At 55.2% G+C, this 17176-nt stretch overlaps 2 protein-coding genes across 3 annotated transcripts in view; one reads left to right on the top strand and one right to left on the bottom strand.

Annotated features, from left to right (window-relative positions):
• The first annotated feature begins 549 nt into the window (after window positions 1-549).
• On the top strand, window positions 550-13336 carry PDE6G (phosphodiesterase 6G). Of its 2 annotated transcripts, none has more exons than XM_025361763.1 (4): window positions 550-618; window positions 10613-10817; window positions 12129-12169; window positions 12657-13336. In XM_025361763.1, the coding sequence occupies exons 2-4, from the start codon at window positions 10672-10674 to the stop codon at window positions 12731-12733; spliced, it is 264 nt and encodes an 87-aa protein (XP_025217548.1). In that variant the 5' UTR covers window positions 550-618; window positions 10613-10671; the 3' UTR covers window positions 12734-13336. The 2 variants fall into 2 exon arrangements, with proteins under 2 accessions (XP_025217548.1, XP_025217547.1); XM_025361762.1 differs by lacking the exon at window positions 550-618 and adding an exon at window positions 7424-7984.
• Window positions 13337-14701: 1365 nt separating this feature from the next.
• Window positions 14702-17176, bottom strand: part of TSPAN10 (tetraspanin 10) — a 7288-nt gene continuing 4813 nt past the window's right edge. Inside the window, 1 exon segment of the mRNA XM_025361477.1 lies at window positions 14702-15550. Coding sequence (XP_025217262.1) covers window positions 15157-15550 — 394 coding nt within the window. The 3' untranslated portion in view covers window positions 14702-15156.

The following is a 17176-nucleotide window of genomic DNA, read 5'->3' as shown; positions in this document are numbered from 1 at the left end:
ATTGCGCCACTGCACTCCAGCCTGGGTGACAGAGCGAGACTCCATCTCCAAAAAAAAAAAAAACCAGCCAGGCGCGGTGACTCATGCCTGTAATCCCAGCACTTTGGGAGGCTGAAGCGGGCAGATCACGAGGTCAGGAGATCGAGACCATCCTGGCTAATATGGTGAAACCCTGTCTACTAAAAATTCAAAAATTAGCCGGGCATGGTGGTGGGTGCCTAGGCAGGAGAATGGTGTGAACCCGGGAGACGGAGCTTGTAGTGAGCTGAGATCATACCACTGCACTCCAGCCTGGGTGACAAAAAAAAAAAAAAAAAAAAAAAAAAAACAAAAATAAGAAATCTAAGAAAACTAGGAAGGAAAACAGTCCTCAGTGACAGAGAAACCTGCCTTAACCAAGTGACCTGTTCTCTAATTTCGCCTAGATGAGTTTTTAATATTTGCAGATATATTTGTGTAAGTACAGGATGTGGGATTTGCAACCTTATACGTTCCTCCCTGCTCAGCTAAGATGTAATCTAAGGCTACCCTATTATCTAAGACAACCTGAGCCAGTGAATGCATTCCTTTCTGCTGGGCTGCCTTGCTGACACACTTTTCTCAGCAAGAATTCCTGAAGTAAGATTCCTCATCCTGTGCTCAGGGGATGCCACTCCCCACCAAGTCGCCCAAAGACCCAGGTACATGTTTTTGGTGTCCGTGGACTGCTTAGTTCTGCAGCCTCCGCCTCCCGGGTTCAAGCGATTCTCTTGTCTCAGCCACACAAATAGCTGGGACTACAAGCGCACACCACCACATCCAGCTAATTTTTTGTATTTTTACTAGAGATGGGGTTTCACCACGTCACCCAGCTGCTCTTGAACTCCTAGGCTCAGGTAATCCACTTTCCTTGGCCTCGCAAAGTGCTAGGATTGCAGGTGTGAGCCACTGTGCCCGGCCAACTGCTTCGTTTTCATGAGTTGTTTAGTTGGTGAGAGCTATGAACAAAAAGTATCCGAGACAGGCCTCAATCAATCTATTTATTTATTTATTTGAGACGAAGTTTTGTTCTGTGGCCCAGGCTGCAGTGCAGTGGCCTGATCTCAGCTCACCACAACCTCCACCTCCTGGGTTCAAGCGATTCTCCTGCCTCAGTCTCCCAAGGAGTTGGGACTACAGGCACGCCCCACCGCGTCTGGCTGTTTTGTATTTTCAGTAGAGACGTGGTTTTGCCACGTTGGTCAGGCTGGTCTCAAACTCCTGACCTCAAGTCATCTGCCCACCTCAGCCTCCCAAAGTTCTGGGATTACAGGTGTGAGCTGCCACGCCCGGCCAATTTATTTATTTTTTATTTCAATAGTTTTTGGGGAACAGGCAGGTTTTGGTTCCAGGGATGAGTTCTTTAGCAGTCAATAAGTTTAGAAAGGTTATTTTGCCAAGGTTTAGGACGTGCCCATGACACAGCCTCAGGAGGTCCTGGCAACATGTGCCCAATGTGGTCACATGTTGCTTTTATACTTTTTAGGGAGACACAATACATCAGTCAATACCTATCAGATGTACATTGGTTTGGTCAGGAAAGGAGGGACAACTTGAAGGGAGGGAGCTTCCAGGTCATAGGTAGATTTAAAGATTTTCCTTTTTTTTGAGACGGAGTCTCACCCTGTCACCCAGGTTGGAATGCAGTGGTGCTATCTCAGCTCACTGCAACCTCTACCTCCCGGGTTTAAGTGATTCTCCTGCCTCAGCCTCCCGACTAGGTAGGATTACAGGCACCTGCCACCATGCCCGGCTTTTTTTTTTTTTTTTGGAGACAGAGTCTCACTCTGTCCCCCAGGCTGGAGTGCAGTGGCGCTATCTTGGCTCATTGCAACCTCCGCCACCCAGGTTCAAGCGATTCTCCTGCCTCAGCCTCCCGAGTAGCTGGGATTACAGGCGCCCGCCACCACACCTGGCTAATTTTTGTAGTTTTAGTAGAGACAGGGTTTCGCCGTGTTGGCCAAGCTAGTCTCGAACTCTTGACCTCAGCTGTCCACCTGCCTCAGCCTCCCAAAGTGCTGGGATTACAGGTGTGAGCCACCATGCCCGGCTGAATAGTCTCGTTTTGTTTCTTTTCTTTTCTTTTTTTTTTTTGAGATGGCATTTCCCTCTTGTTGCCCAGGCTGGAGTGCAATGGCACAATCTTGGTTCACTGCAACCTCCACCTCCTGGGTTCAAGCAATTCTCCTCCCTTAGCCTCCTGAGTAGCTGTGATTACAAGCATGCGCCACCATGCCTGGCCAATTTTGTATTTTTAGTGGAGACAGGGCTTCCCCGTGTTTGTCAGGCTGGTCTCAAACTCCCAACCTCAGGTGATCCGCCTACCTTAGCCTCCACAAGTTCTGGGATTACAGGCATAAGCCAGCGTGCCTGGCCTAATAGTTTCATTTCATGTAAACATAAGTAACTTCCAAACAATTACATAGAGGACTAATATTATACCTGGTATTTAAGTAATCAGAACCAGTTCTGCAAGTGACTGTGTTTTGCATTACTGTGAAGATATGAAAATGTGGTGAATGACAATTAAAAGAGTGTTCCACATCACTATTTAGTTTCTTTTTTATTTTATTATTATTGTTATTACTTTTTGAGACGGAGTCTCACTGTTGCCCAGGCTGGAGTGCAGTGGCGCCATCTCGGCTCACTGCAACCTCCACCTTCCGGGTTCAAGTGATTCTCCTGCCTCAGCCTCCCGTGTAGCTTGGACTACAGGTGCCCACCATCATGCCCGGCTAATTTTTGTATTTTTATGAGAGACGGGGTTTCACCGTATTAGCCAGGATGGTCTCAATTTGACCTCGTGATCCACCCGCCTCGACCTCCCAAAGTGCTGGGATTACAGGCATGAGCCATCGCGCCCGGCCCGTATTCCTTCTTAGTAGGAATCAGATGTATTAGATTGAATGGAAAAGCACTTGTCACCTCTGGGCTGGGGTCACAAATTGAAACGCCTTCTATGTCACATCTTACAGGCTCATGTCTATCTGTGGCGACAAGGAGTCTCCTTACTCTTGCTTCATTTGCTGCTCTTTTAACTCAACAACCTCCCTTCCCAATAAAAAGTCAAACTTACACCTCCTGCCTTTGTAGTTCTGGTATTCACTTTACTATGTAATAAAAGTAGCCTGTTGGCCAGGTGCAGTGGCTTGCGCCTGTAATCCCAGCACTCTGGGAGGCTGAGGCAGGCAGATGACCTACAGTCAGGAGTTCGAGACCAGCCTCACCAACATAGTGAAACCCTGTCTCTACTAAAAATACAGAAATTTGGCCGGGCGCGGTGGCTCAAGCCTGTAATCCCAGCACTTTGGGAAGCTGAGACGGGCGGATCACAAGGTCAGGAGATCGAGACCATCCTGGCTAACACGGCGAAACCCCGTCTCTACTAAAAACACAAAAAATTAGCCGGGCGAGGTGGCGGCGCCTGTGGTCCCAGCTACTCGGGAGGCTGAGGCAGGAGAATGGCGGGAACCCGGGAGGCGGAGCTTGCAGTGAGCTGAGATCTGGCCACTGCACTCCAGCCTGGGCGACAGAGCGAGACTCCATCTCAAAAAAAAAAAAAAGAAATTAGCCCGGCATGGTGGCTTGTGTCCGCAATCCCAGCTACTCTGGAGGCTGAGGCAGGATAATTGCTTAAACCCAGAAGACAGAGCTTGCAGTGAGCCAAGATCATGCCACTGCCCTCCAGTCTAGGTGACTGAGTGAAATTCTGTCTCAAAACGAAAAAGACATAGGGGCATGGTGGCTCATACCTGTAATCCCAGCACTTTGGGAGGCCGAAGAGGGTGGATCACAAGGTCCGGAGTTCAAGGTCCAGAGTTCAGCCTGGCCAACATGGTGAAACCACCTCTCTACTAAAAATACAAAAAAAATTAGCCAAAAAGAGGCTGAGCATAGTGGCTCATGCCTGTAATTCCACTTTGGGAGGCTGAGGCGGGTGGATCACAAGGTCAGGAGTTCAAGACCAGTCTGGCCAACATGGTGAAACCCTGTCTCTACTAAAAATACAAAAAAAGTAGCCGGGTGTGGTGGCGGGCGCACACCTGTAATCCCAGCTACTTGGGAGGCTAAAGCAAGAGAATCGCTTGAGCCCAGGAGGCAGAGTTTGCAGTGATTCGGATCGCACCACTGCACTCCAGCCAAACAACCAGTGTGAGACTGTCTCAAAGAAAGAGAGAGAGAGACAAAGAGAGAGAGAGAAAGAGAGAAAGGGCCGGGCGCGGTGGCTCAAGCCTGTAATCCCAGCACTTTGGGAGGCCGAGACGGGCGGATCACGAGGTCAGGAGATTGAGACCATCCTGGCTAACACAGTGAAACCCCGTCTCTACTAAAAAATACAAAAAAAATAGCCGGGCGAGGTGGCGGGCGCCTGTAGTCCCAGCTATAGGGAGGCTGAGGCAGGAGAATGGCGTAAACCTGGGAGGCGGAGCTTGCAGTGAGCTGAGATCCGGCCACTGCACTCCAGCCTGGGCGACAGTGCGAGACTCCCTCTCAAAAAAAAAAAAAAAAAAAAAAGAAAGAGAGAAAGGAGAGGAAGGAAGGAAGGAAGGAAGAAAGAAAAAAAAGAAAGAAAGAAAGGGAGAAAGAAACAGTCTTGATTCTGGAAAACAAAAAGAAAATCAGTAATATTTCAAACAAAAAGTCAAAAATATTTACTATAGTCATTTATTAGTTTATTCCCATTCCCATGTAATTAACTTTTTTTTTTTTTTTTTTTTAGACAGAGTCTCACTCTGTTGTCCAGGCTGCAGGCTGGAATGCAGGGGCATGATCTCAGCCCACTGCAACCTCCGCCTCCGGGGTTCCCGCCATTCTCCTGCCTCAGCCTCCTGAGTAGCTGGGACTACAGGCGCACGCCACCATGCCCAGCTGATTTTTGTAGTTTTAGTAGAGACGGAGTTTCACCATATTGACCAGGGCGGTCTCAAACTCCTGACCTCAGGTGGTCCACCCCCCTCGGCCTCCAAAAGCACAGGGATGAGCCACCATGCCTGGCCTATTTTACTATTTTAGAGTTGAGGTCTCACTCTGTCACCCAGGTTAGAGTGCAGTGGTACAATAATAGCTCTCTGCAACCTTGAATTCCTGCAACCACCAATATTTCACTACTGCATTCCAGCCTGGGCGACAGAGCCAGATCCTGTCTCAAAAAAAAAAAAAAAAAGTTGGATCGCAATCTTGTTTCCTCTGGGGATGAGTGAGGGATTGAGTCATGTGGGATAAGAGGTTTTTGACTTATTCCATTTATTGCGGCATAACTCGAATCCAGCTGTCCTTTCTGGACTAGCGATTTTTGCCAGTCTCATGGCTAGAGTTTTAAAATCAAGGCTATAGGGTCTTTGTTTAGGTCTGTTTGGAGCTTTATGTATTTTCTTTTTTTTTTTTTTTTTTTGAGACGGAGTCTCGCTTGTTGCCCAGGTTGGAGTGCAGTGGCCAGATCTCAGCTCACTACAAGCTCCGCCTCCCGGGTTTACGCCATTCTCCTGCCTCAGCCTCCCGAGTAGCTGGGACTACAGGTGCCCGCCACCTCGCCCGGCTGGTTTTTTGTACTTTTTAGTAGAGACAGGGTTTCACCGGGTTAGCCAGGATGGTCTCGATCTCCTGACCTTGTGATTCGCCCGTCTCGGCCTCCCAAAGTGCTGGGATTACAGGCTTGAGCCACCGCGCCCGGCCGCTTTATGTATTTTCATGTGTTTGTATGTTGTCCATGATACATGATACCAAGAAAGGAGTACTCATACATTTTATTTTATTTTACTATTTACATTTGTATTATTATTTTTTGAGACGAAGTCTCACTGTTGCCCAGGCTGGAGTGCAGTGGTGCGACCTCGGCTCACTGCAACCTCCGCCTCCTGGGTTCAAGCGATTCTCCTGCCTCAGCCTCCTGAGTAGCTGGGACTACAGGCACACGCCACCACGCCCAGCTAATTTTTGTATTTTTAGTAGAGATGGGGTTTCACCATGTTGGACAGGCTCGTCTTGAACTCCTGATCTCAAGTAATCCACCTGCCTCGGCCTCTCAAAGTGCTGGGATTACAGGCGTGAGACACTGTGCCCGGTCAGGTTTTGTTTTTAATTTTTCAAAATTTTCATATTTCTTCAGAGATAGAGTCTTGCTCTGTCCCCCAGGCTGGAGTGGTTTGACCACGGCTCACTGCAGCCTCAAGTTCCTAGGCTCAAGGGATCCTCCTGCCTCGGCCTCCCAAGTAGCTGGGTCTATAGAAGTGAGCCACTGTGGCCGGGCATGGTGGCTCACATCTGTAATCCCAGCACTTTGGGAGGCTGAGGCAGGCAGATCACGAAGTCAGAAGATTGAAACCATCCTGGCTAACATGGTGAAACCCTGTCTCTACTAAAAATATAAAAAATTAGCCGGGTGTGGTGGCACCCACCTGTAATCCCAGCTACTCAGGAGGGTGAGGCAGGAGAATTGCTTGAACCCAGGAGGTGGAGGTTGCAGTGAGCCGAGATCATACCGCTGCACTCCAGCCTGGGCAACAGAGCGAGACTCTGTCTCAAAAATAATATAAATAAATTAAATAGGAAGTGAGTCACTGCACCCAGCTAATTTTTCTATTTTTTTGTAGAGACAGGGATCTCACTATGTTGTCCAGGCTGGTCCTGAACTCCTGGCCTCAAGTGATCCTCCCATCTCAGCCTCCCAAAGCGCTGTTTGAGAGCCACTGCTCCCGGCCGAGTTATGGGTTTGTATTATTTATTTATTTATTTATTTATTTATTTATTTTGAGACGGAGTTTCACTCTGTCACCCAGACTTGAGTGCAGTGGCATGATCTCGGCTCACTGCAAACTCTGCCTCCCAGGTTCACACCATTCTCCTGCCTCAGCCTCCCGAGTAGCTGGGACTACAGGTGCCCACCACCACACCTGGCTAATTTTTTTGTGTTTCTAGTAGAGTCAGGGTTTCACCATGTTAGCCAGGATGGTCTAGATCTTCTGACCTCGTGATCCGCCCACCTCAGCCTCCCAAAATGCTGGAATTATAGGCATGAGCCACCACGGCCAGCCTGAGTTACGGGTTTTTAAAGGTGCAGAGGCAGAGGTCACAGGCAAAGTCATAAATCAGTACACAGAGGCTGTACACTGGTTTTGGCATAAATAGCAAGGAGATCTTGATGTTGGGGCCCACGAGTCAGAGGTGGATTCAAAGGTTTTCTGATTTGGTGTGGAGGCAAATCTTTGTCTAAAACTTTGGGATCCGCAGGAAAGAATGTTAGCTCTGGGTTTTGGGCATGGCCTCTTCCAGGCCCCTCAGGAAGAAATTTAGGTAAGAGAAGGGCTGTCAGAGGCCAGTCCTCAGCTCCTGCTCATCTGAGGTCTGTGTGCTGTGACCTTCCTGCGGATTGGCTGCTCATTTGCTTCTCAGGGATGGCTGGGGGCCTGGATTGCCCTTGAAGGAACTCAACATTGTCCTTGCTTCTGTGCTTGGGGAGACCCACAGGCCCCTAAGAGGGGTCCTTGTTTGGTTTCAGGAGCAGCAGGTGCAAAGGCCCTGGGGTGGGAGGGGCGCGATGTGAGGCCACAGCAGTGGGTGAGGGCCAGGCTGCCGAGGGCTTTGGGGACCACGAAGGTGGGCTCTTCAGAGGTCAGGCAGGGTCAGGAAAGGCAGTAAGGAGGCCCCAGACAGCGGCCACTGTGGGTGCTGCCATCTGGAAGATAGGCAGCTGCAGGAGCCTGGCTGTTCAGGGTCACACTTCTCTCCCTGTCCCGGCCCCATCTGCCAGGTGTCCTTCCTTGGAGCCCTTGACGGCACCTGAGCCCCTCCTCCCCATCCCCAGAAACTTTGGTGGTTGTGTCCCCCCTTGGGGCCCAACAATCTCATTAGCATGGCACTGAGACGCCTAATCAGCTCACGAAGCAGCAAGATAAATACCCGGGCTGGCACCCTGCGGAGGAAGGCCCAGCACTCATAGCATGGACCCCTGAGACCTGCCCTGCACTTGGTGAGTAGTGGCCAACCCCGCTGTCTTTCCTCGCAGCCACCTCCCCCAGGGAGTTAGTGGGGGTCTGCCCATCGCCCACAGGGCAGGGAGCTGACAGGCTTTTACCACCGTGGCCGGGTCTGCAGAAGGTCCGGGTCTGCAGAAGCCTACCCACCACCCTGTTATTCAGAGAGGACTCCCAGCCAACCACCTCCTCTGCTCCCCCATGGTAACCAGTGCTGCTGCCATCCCCAAGCCAGTGACGGTCTGGGAACCTCAGGCCACGTGGGCTCAGCTGACCTGAGTGGATGCCAGTCACAGGCTGGGTCAGGCCCGGGCAGTGCAGGCAGCGGTTTCCACGTGGATGGCATCTGATGGTTGGAGCTCCATCAGCGCTGAGAGCTGCCCAGGACCGCCCATGTCCTGGGGCTGGGGAAGCAGCTGGATGGGGCCTGTGCTGTCTAGGATATGAGGATTGGGTGCCGTGGGATCTGAGCAGCTGGGACCACCAGGCTCCTGAGTCCTGGTTTTGCGCAGGCTGGTGCTGGTCCCGGTCCTGGGGACAGAGGCTGAACCCTACTGAGGGAAGGCGCCATGGCAGGGTCTACCCCAATCCCAGGTGCCCAGCACCCCTTGCAGAGCCCTCCTCCCCGGAATGGGCCACCTGCCCTTGCTTTCTGGTCACTCCCACGCCTGAAGCTCAGCAAACAACTGGTGGTAGCCCAGGGCTGGAGTCAGGAATTCCAGCAAAAAAGACCAGGGGCAGGAAAGGGGACCCTAAGAGGTAGTCCCTGGGGCATCGAGTGCGGGCAAGCTGCCCCTCCTGTCTGTCATGTGCCTCCTTCCAGAACCTTCTGGCAGCATGTTCGTCTGGCAGCAGCTCGCCGGGAGATTAGGAATCCCCCTCTGCTGTTAATAGGCTTAGGGGAAGCTGGACTGCCCTTGGCCCAGGTCACTGGGGCTTAGGGCATCTGGGGAGAGGCTCTAGGGAGAGGAGGAGGAGAGGTCACCCTGTGCAGTGGTGCAAGGACACTGGCCTTGTCCAGAGCAGCCGAGGCCACTCAGCCACGCCGTGCCAGGCGGGTGACCCTGCTCCCCAAGCTGGCTCCACGAACAGAGGGCCTGGGGACTCCCCAGGAGGGGAGACAGACGCCCAGCACCCTCCCTCCCTGAGCCTCAGCTTGTCCCTCTGTGAAGTGGGGTTGGGAGACACAGGACTTCACAGCTCAGCCCCGAGACTCTGAGACAGGCCCCTTTCCCAGGGTCACCCTGCCCCCCATTTTGTGGGTCATTTTCCATCAGCACTGCGGAGTGCCCGTCATGGTGCCGAGGGGCTCAGGGATCCCTCCATGAGTGGGTGAAGGGAACTGACAGCACCCCAACCGCAAAGCGCAGACAAGAGGCAGAAAGCAATAAACCCATCAATAAGAATCAGAGGGCAACAGCCCGGGGAGACGCCCACCAGCCCAGAATGAGGGCTAACACGACGCGTGATGAGAAGAAGCAAATCAGAACCTGAGGACACGGGTTGCAGGGCGGCAGTTCAGGGGAGGCCTCCCTGAGCGGGGACCTGAGACGGAGGGAGCCCACCCCACTAACCATCCGGAAGGGCCGTTTGAGGCTCATCTGCAGGGCCGGGCAGGCAGGGGAGGGGCCACTTGGGTCTCATCCCAGTCCCAGCTGGAGCCCCAGAGGACTCTCAACAGAGTAGCAGCTGGGCCGGGTGCGGTGGCTCACGCCTGTAATATCAGCACTTTGGGAGGCTGAGGCGGGTGGATCACGAGGTCAGGAGATCGAGACCATCCTGGCTAACACGGTGAAACCCCGTCTCTACTAAAAAAAAAATACAAAAAGCTAGCCAGGCGAGGTGGCGGGCGCCTGTAGTCTCAGCTACTCGAGAGGCTGAGGCAGGAGAATGGCGTGAACCCGGGAGGCGGAGCTTGCAGTGAGCTGAGATCCGGCCACTGCACTCCAGCCTGGGCGACAGAGCGAGACTCCGCCTCAAAAAAAAAAAAAAAAAAAGCAAAAATTAGCCAGGCGTGGTGGCGGGCACCTGTAATCCCAACTGCTCAGGAGGCTGAGGCAGGAGAATCACTTGAACCTGGGAGGCGGAGGTTGTAGCGAGCCAAGATTGTGCTGCTGCACTCTAGCCCGGGCGACAAGAGCAAAACTCTGTCTCAAAAAACAAACAAACAAACAAACAAGAGTAGCAGTTGAATGCTCCCCAGTCACACTCCCCTGGGGTGGGGAATGCGGGGGAAGGGGCAGGAGGTTGTCAGTGGTCACCCACAGGGAGGCGGTGAGGACTCCAGGCTCAGGACCTGCCCCAGGCTGGGAGGCTAGGTTTGCTGTGGATTGTGGGGTGGGGCGAGGGAGGCCAGGACGCAGGGGAGAGGCCGGAGCTGTGTGTGGCCAGCGTTGCTGGGGGGGCATCCACTAGGCAAGGGGAATAGGAGTGCGCCAGTGGACGGTGGGCGGCCCAAGCAGGGCTGGCAGGCTAGCTGCCCCAGGGCAGATTGCAGGGGCTGTCGTCTGGATGACGCTGGGGCTGGCGGGGCTGGGTCTCAGCCCCTCCACTGGTGGGTTGAGACCCCCACAAGGGTTGGAAGCAGGAGGGCTGACTGAGACCCGGGCCCGGTCTGTCCCCAGATTGCAGCAGGAGGGAGTCCAGGAGCCAGGGTTGCCACGGTGTCTCCATCAGCCTCGCCATGAACCTGGAGCCGCCCAAGGCTGAGTTCCGGTCAGCCACCAGGGTGGTCGGGGGACCTGTCACCCCCAGGAAAGGACCCCCTAAATTTAAGCAGCGACAAACCAGGCAGTTCAAGAGCAAGCCCCCAAAGAAAGGCGTCCAAGGGTAAGCAGAGTTGGGGAATGGGGCCTCTGAAAGCTGCACAGGAAGGGGAGGCACGGCAGGGCCTTGGGCCACTTTACTGGGTGAGTGATCCCAGCCTCACAGCTGGGGTAGGTAGGGCAGTGCCTGAGGGCCTGAGCAGGGATGGAGGAGGGGGAAGGGGAACTGGGGGCTCCTGTCACCTGCTCCAGATGCTACTGCCAACCATGCTTGAAAATATAGCCACTGCCGGCCAGGCGCCGTGGCTCACATCTGTAATCCCAGCACTTTGGGAGGCTGAGGCGGGCAGATCACCTGAGGTCACAAGTTTGAGACCAGCTTGACAAACATGGTGAAACCCTGTCTCTACTAAAAATGCAAATTTAGCCAGGTGTGGTGGTGCACGCCTGTAATCCCAGCTACTCGGGAGGCTGAGGCAGGAGAATTGCTTGAATCCGGGAGGCAGAGGTTGCGGTGAGCCGAGATCACACCATTGCACTCCAGCCTGGGCAACAAGAACAAAACTCCGTCTCAAAAAAACAAAGCCACCAGGCGCAGTGGCTCACGCCTGTAATCCCAGCACTTTGGGAGGCTGAGGTGGGCAGATCACAAGGTCAAGAGATCGAGACCATCCTGGCTAACACGGTGAAACCTGTCTCTACTAAAAAATACAAAAAATTAGCTGGGCGTGGTGGCAGGCGCCTGTAGTCCCAGCTATTCGGTAGGCTGAGGCGGGAGAATGGTGTGAACCCAGGAGGTGGAGCTTGCAGTGAGCTGAGATCACACCACTGCACTCCAGCCTGGGCGGCAGAGTGAGACTCCGTCTCAAAAAAAAAAAAAAAAAAAATACAGCCACTGCCACCCAGGGACAGCCACGGCACAATGCACCAAGGAGTGTCCACTTACACGTGGGTGCACACACAGGCATGACACTCTCATGTGTGTGCACAAACATGCTCATACCGCCACATGTGCACACGTGAGGCACACTCACAGACAAGCCACCTTCACAAATCTACACTCAAACCATACACCAACCACGCACGCCCTCCGTACTCCCTCAGGGCACACACCTGCCCAGCACCCTGGGGCTTGCACCTCCTTTTCTGGGCCTCAGCCCCATGATGCTCGGGGTAGCAGACTCACTGTGGGTCTGTGAAGGACGCCCCCTCAGGCCCACCAAGCCCCAGGAGGTTGGGGAGGAGGCGGGTCTCTGCCCACTGGGCTCCCAGACAAATGCCTCATCTCCTAGGAAGGCTAGAGATGACCTCAGGCCTCAGGCTGACTGAGCCAGGGCTGGGCCCCGCCATGTCCCTGACTGCTCTGTCCTTGCAGGTTTGGGGATGACATCCCTGGAATGGAAGGCCTGGGAACAGGTACGACAGCTGCCAGTGCCAACCTGAGGTCTGCCCGTGTCCCCCCAGGCACACCGAGCACGCCCAGGGCCCAATGCAGCCCACCTCGGCCCCCACCTCCCCTGCTTTTCACTTAGAGACCCCCAGCCTGTCCATCACTTCTTCCCCCAACACTGAGCTCCAGATCCACTGGATCTGGAAGGTGAGGCTGTTCCCATTTGGGACACTTGCACCAGGTGAGGGGAGGGGTCTGGGAAAGAACAGAATCCCTTGCTGCCTCCTCCCCCTTCAGCAAGCCCCACCCTCCTCTGGTTCCCTCCCCTGGACCTGCCGCACCCCTCCTTCCCCTACAGCCAGTGTGTCCCCAGAGGAGGGCCCCACGCCAGGGTCTGCACGCCCCCACTCAGCACACTGTAGGGCTACACCTGGGCTGTGGGAAACAGGGCCACAGGGGTGGGGGTCCCTGGGCCATGGGATCCTCTCTGATCCAGGCCCCTTTCTCCCACAGACATCACGGTCATCTGCCCTTGGGAGGCCTTCAACCATCTGGAGCTGCACGAGCTGGCCCAATATGGCATCATCTAGCACCAAGCCCTGCTGAGGTCCAGAGCCTCCCCCTCCTGCCCTCTCTGCTCTAAACCCTGCTCAGGATTCCTGTTGAGAAGTCCCCCTAGCCCAGATGGCACCTGGACACCAGTGTGGGATTGTGTCCTCAGGTCCCCCCCTACATATTAATACCAGTCACCAGGAGCCCACCACCTCCCTCCAGGACGCCCCCTCAGGGGCTGGCCAGGCCCTGCTCAACACTGGGCCCACCCCTCAGTCCTGCCCGCAGAGAGGCTTGGCGAGTCTCCCCTCCCAGGGAGAACGGGAAGTGGACCCCAGCCCGGGAGCCTGCTGGACCCCAGGTCATCCCCTCCTCCCAGCTGGAAAGCCAGGGCAGGGTGTCCCCAGAGTGCCTCTGCACCCCAGCCCCCTGTCCTGCCTCTATGGGGGTGCAGAGAAGCTCCCTTTCTCTGCATCCCTTCCCAGGTGGGTGCCCTTGGTTTGGAAACGCTGGGTAGCAGGACTCCAGGTGTGTACAGTGAGCAGATGAGGCCCCACGCTCATCACGCCAGGGGGCCATCCTTCTCAATACAGCCTGCCCTTGCAGTCCCTATTTCAAAATAAAATTAGTGTGCCCTCGCCTGTCTGTGGCATATTTGTGCATGGGACAGGGCCTGTCGTGGGGTCACTTGAGCAGGAGCACGTGGGTGAAGGAGTGGGCAGTGGGCAGTGGGGCAGGAGAGGCTGGCCTGACTGAGCGGGAAGACAGCCCTTGGGCTCACACCCTCACTGAGCCTTGCTGGTGGCCCTGAGACACGCAATGTCAGGCCATGGCTGGGTCAAGGCAGAAGGCCTTGGTGCACACCCAAGGACCATAGTCAATGAAGCATGCACGTGGCTGGAGCAGGCCTCACAGAGAAGGTGAGATGGGACATGGCTCATGCCACACGCTGTGAGCCTGGAGCTCCTACTCCCACCTCACAAGAAAGAAACTGAGGCACAGTGACACTAGCAACTCCCCCAGAGCACCCAGCCAGCTTGTCCTTAGACAGTGCCCACTAAAACTGGCTGTAGCTGGGCATAGTGGCTCATGCCTATAATCTCAGCACTTTAGGAGACCAAGGCGGGAGGATCACTGCAGCCCAGGAGTTCAAGACCAGCCTGGGCAACATAGCAAGACCCTGTCTATATTTGAAAATAACAATAATGAGGCTGGGCACTGTGGCTCACACCTGTAATCCCAGCACTTTGGGAGGCCAAAGTGGGCAGATCATTTGAGCTCAGAAGTTCAAGACCAGCCTGACCAACACGGAGGAACCATCTCTACTAAAAATACAAATTAGCCGGGCATGGTGGCTCATGCCTGTAATCCCAGCTACTTGGGATGCTAAGGCAGGAGAATCACTTGAACTGGGAGGCAGAGGGTGTGGTGAGCCAAGATCACACCATTGCACTTCAGCCTGGGCAACAAGAGCAAAACTCCATCTCAAAAAAAAAAAAAAAAAAATTGTCTGAGCGTGGTGGTAGGCACCTGTAGTTCTAGCTACTCAGGAGGCTAAGGTGGGAGGATTGCTTGAGCTAAGGAGGCAGAGGCTGCAGTGAGCTGAGACCCTGCCACTGCACTTCAGCCTGGGTGACAGAGTGAGACCCTGTCTGAAAACAAAATTACAAAAACAAAACATGCCCATTTGTGACAGAGATCCCACTCCTGACACCACATCCAGGGGAAGCAAGAGTTCTGCAAGCTGGCCCAGCAGCAGGCGCCCTCACAGTAGCCCCTTGTTCATATGGACCAGTCCATTCACAGAAAGGGCCAGATCTGACTCTGGACAGACCCTCTGGGATTCCACTTACGGTGAAAGCCCAAAACAGGCCCCACTGGCCCTGGCAATGAAGTCAGAGCAGGGCTGACTTGCGGTTGAGCGCGCCGGCAGGGGCTGGAACTCCCCGCTCGGACCTGTGGTGGATTCACAGGCTTAGATGGGTAAGAATTTCCCCACGCTGCCTCGAAGATTGGTGTCTTTACTGTGTGAATGATACACCCCAATAAAACATTTACTCTCTCCCCAAAAATGCACTCGGCAGGGAGAGGCCTGGACCTTAGCTCCACCACCACGAGCCCAGAAGGGGTGGCAGCCCCAGGGGAGGGAGGCGCCAGGAGGTGGGAAGTGTGCGGCTGGGGTGGGAGTGGGGATTCGGAGGTGAGGGTCAGCTCCAGGATTTCCTCCGGCCCCTCGTGCTCCTCACGCCAACCCCGTGGGTTTGCCGGGCGCCCTCCGTTGGGAGCTGGCGTGGGGGACGCAGAGCGCGCGGCGTGGGCAAGCTAGGGAGGTCCCACGGCGAAGTCTCCGGAAGCCCGAGCGAAATCAGGCGGCAGCGGCGGCGCAGGCAGCGCGTTTTAGCCGGACGGGGGTGCCCCCTGTATCCCTGTGCGTGGCAGCCTCGGACTCCAGGGCATGCGCTCAGCCCCGGGCGGGGTCGGCAGCCGGCGGGGCGCCGGGGCCGGGGCTCTGGGGGCCAGCGCGGTCCTCCCCGCGCGCTCCGGGGCCCGACGCCGCGCCCCTGCGGGCAGCGAGTACCCGGAGCAGCCGGGCGACCAGCAGGAGCTCTGCGCCCTGCAGCAGCACCACCGCGATTGCGTAGCCGCCCGAGGCCGCCAGGTTTGCGCGCAGCCACCGCCGGAGCGGCGGGCCGCAGCCCTCCAGGTGCACCACTCTCTGAGCTGCGTCCGCATCCAGGCCCAGGACCCCGAAGCCGCACTGGTCGTTGACAGAGGCTCCATCTTCTCGGGGGTCGATGCAGCAGGAGGCAGGAAGGCTGCAGGCCTGCACCCCGGGGGAGCTGCAGTTAAAGTACCTGCAAAGCGCACGGAGGCGTCAGTTCTGGCGGGGAGGGCCCGCTCTTCTGGGACCAGGCACAGAAGCGAATGTTGCCTACCCACCTTCACCCTTCCATGGCCACACAGGCACATGCACACACGTGCATACATCCGCATATTCGCACACGCGCCTGCACACACGGACACACACAGCACCTGGCTCTCTATAGCGTATCCCTGTGCATGCCAGTCCTCTGCACTTGCAGGTAGGGGTGGTGGCTGTGTTGACTAGCAGGAGGATATTTATTGAGACGGTTGAAGGGGAAACAGACAAGCATTGATGAGCGGACCTCCCTCCGCAGAGGCTGCTGAGTTCATTGAGAAGGTAGAGTTGGAGCGGGGGAGGGTGGATGAAACTCTGGCAGAGGCTTCTGGAATGGTCCACAGGTCTTACTGGGAAGAGCAAGGGCTTGAGAGGCAGTACCCGGCAGTGACAGAACGCAGGGGCAGGGGAGGAGCTCCCAGGGTGGCTGGGGAGTGTTGATCTCATCACAGCCCAGGTCAGGCAGTCCCCAGGTGTCCTAGGCATCCACTGGTGTCCGGGGCTCTGCACACAGGCCCAGCAGACCTGCAGGCTCATCCCCATGCCCTCTCCACTCTAGAAGAGCGTTCTCCACTTAGGCAGGGGAGGGGGTCGAGGCTAGCAGCAGACGTGACATCACGACACTAGGGGGGCTGCCACCAACCCAGTCACATGTGGCCAAAAAGCAACCTATGTGGTGCTTCGCAGAGTCTGGAAGGACCCCACCTGTTAGCCACTGCTGGGTCCCGATGGCCAGTTTTCAGGATCGCCTGTGACTTCATCTGTTGTGTTCAGCTGCCCCTGATACCTGCACCAAGAAGGCTTGGGGGACAGAGTGCATATCCTCTGTCCTGGGTGTGGCATGAAGAGTACGTGCTGCTTGGGGTGTGCATGCGCTGAGGATAGCTAATGAAACAGACAGCTACCCTCCCTGCAGTGAGCCAAGATCGAGCCACTGCACTCCAGCCTGGACAACAGAGCGAGACTCCATCAAAAAACAAAAACAGGCCGGGCGCGGTGGCTCACGCCTGTAATCCCAGCACTTTGGGAGGCCGAGGCGGGCGGATCACAAGGTCAGGAGATCGAGACCATGGTGAAACCCCATCTCTACTAAAAATACAAAAAAAATGAGCCGGGCGCGGTGGCGGGCGCCTGTAGTTCCAGCTACTCGGGAGGCTGAGGCAGGAGAATGGCGTGAACCCAGGAGGCGGAGCTTGCAGTGAGCCAGGATCGCGCCACTGCACTCCAGCCTGGGTGACAGAGCGAGACTCCGTCTCAAAAAAAAAAACAAAAACAAAAACAAAAACAAAAACAGACAGCTACCCTCAAGCAGAACATAAGAAAATCCTGCACTGGATCTTAAATGGACAGCGTTTAATCACACTCACGGCGGAGGGAAACTGTGGAGTCAGATTCCAGAATAATGTCCGGAATTCATCTAAAAGTCATTTCCTTCCTTCCTTCCTTCCTTCCTTCCTTCCTTCCTTCCTTCCCTCCCTCCCTCCCTCCCTCCCTCCCTCCCTCCCTCCCTCCCTTCTTTCTTTCTTTCTTTCTTTTCTTTCCTTCTTTCTTTCTTTCTTTC

The sequence above is a fragment of the Theropithecus gelada genome, chromosome 16 (assembly GCF_003255815.1).
Source record: "Theropithecus gelada isolate Dixy chromosome 16, Tgel_1.0, whole genome shotgun sequence".
NCBI classification, from domain to species: Eukaryota; Metazoa; Chordata; class Mammalia; order Primates; family Cercopithecidae; genus Theropithecus; species Theropithecus gelada.
Note: the sequence above shows the minus strand (reverse complement) of the source record. Positions and strands in the feature narration are given on the sequence as shown.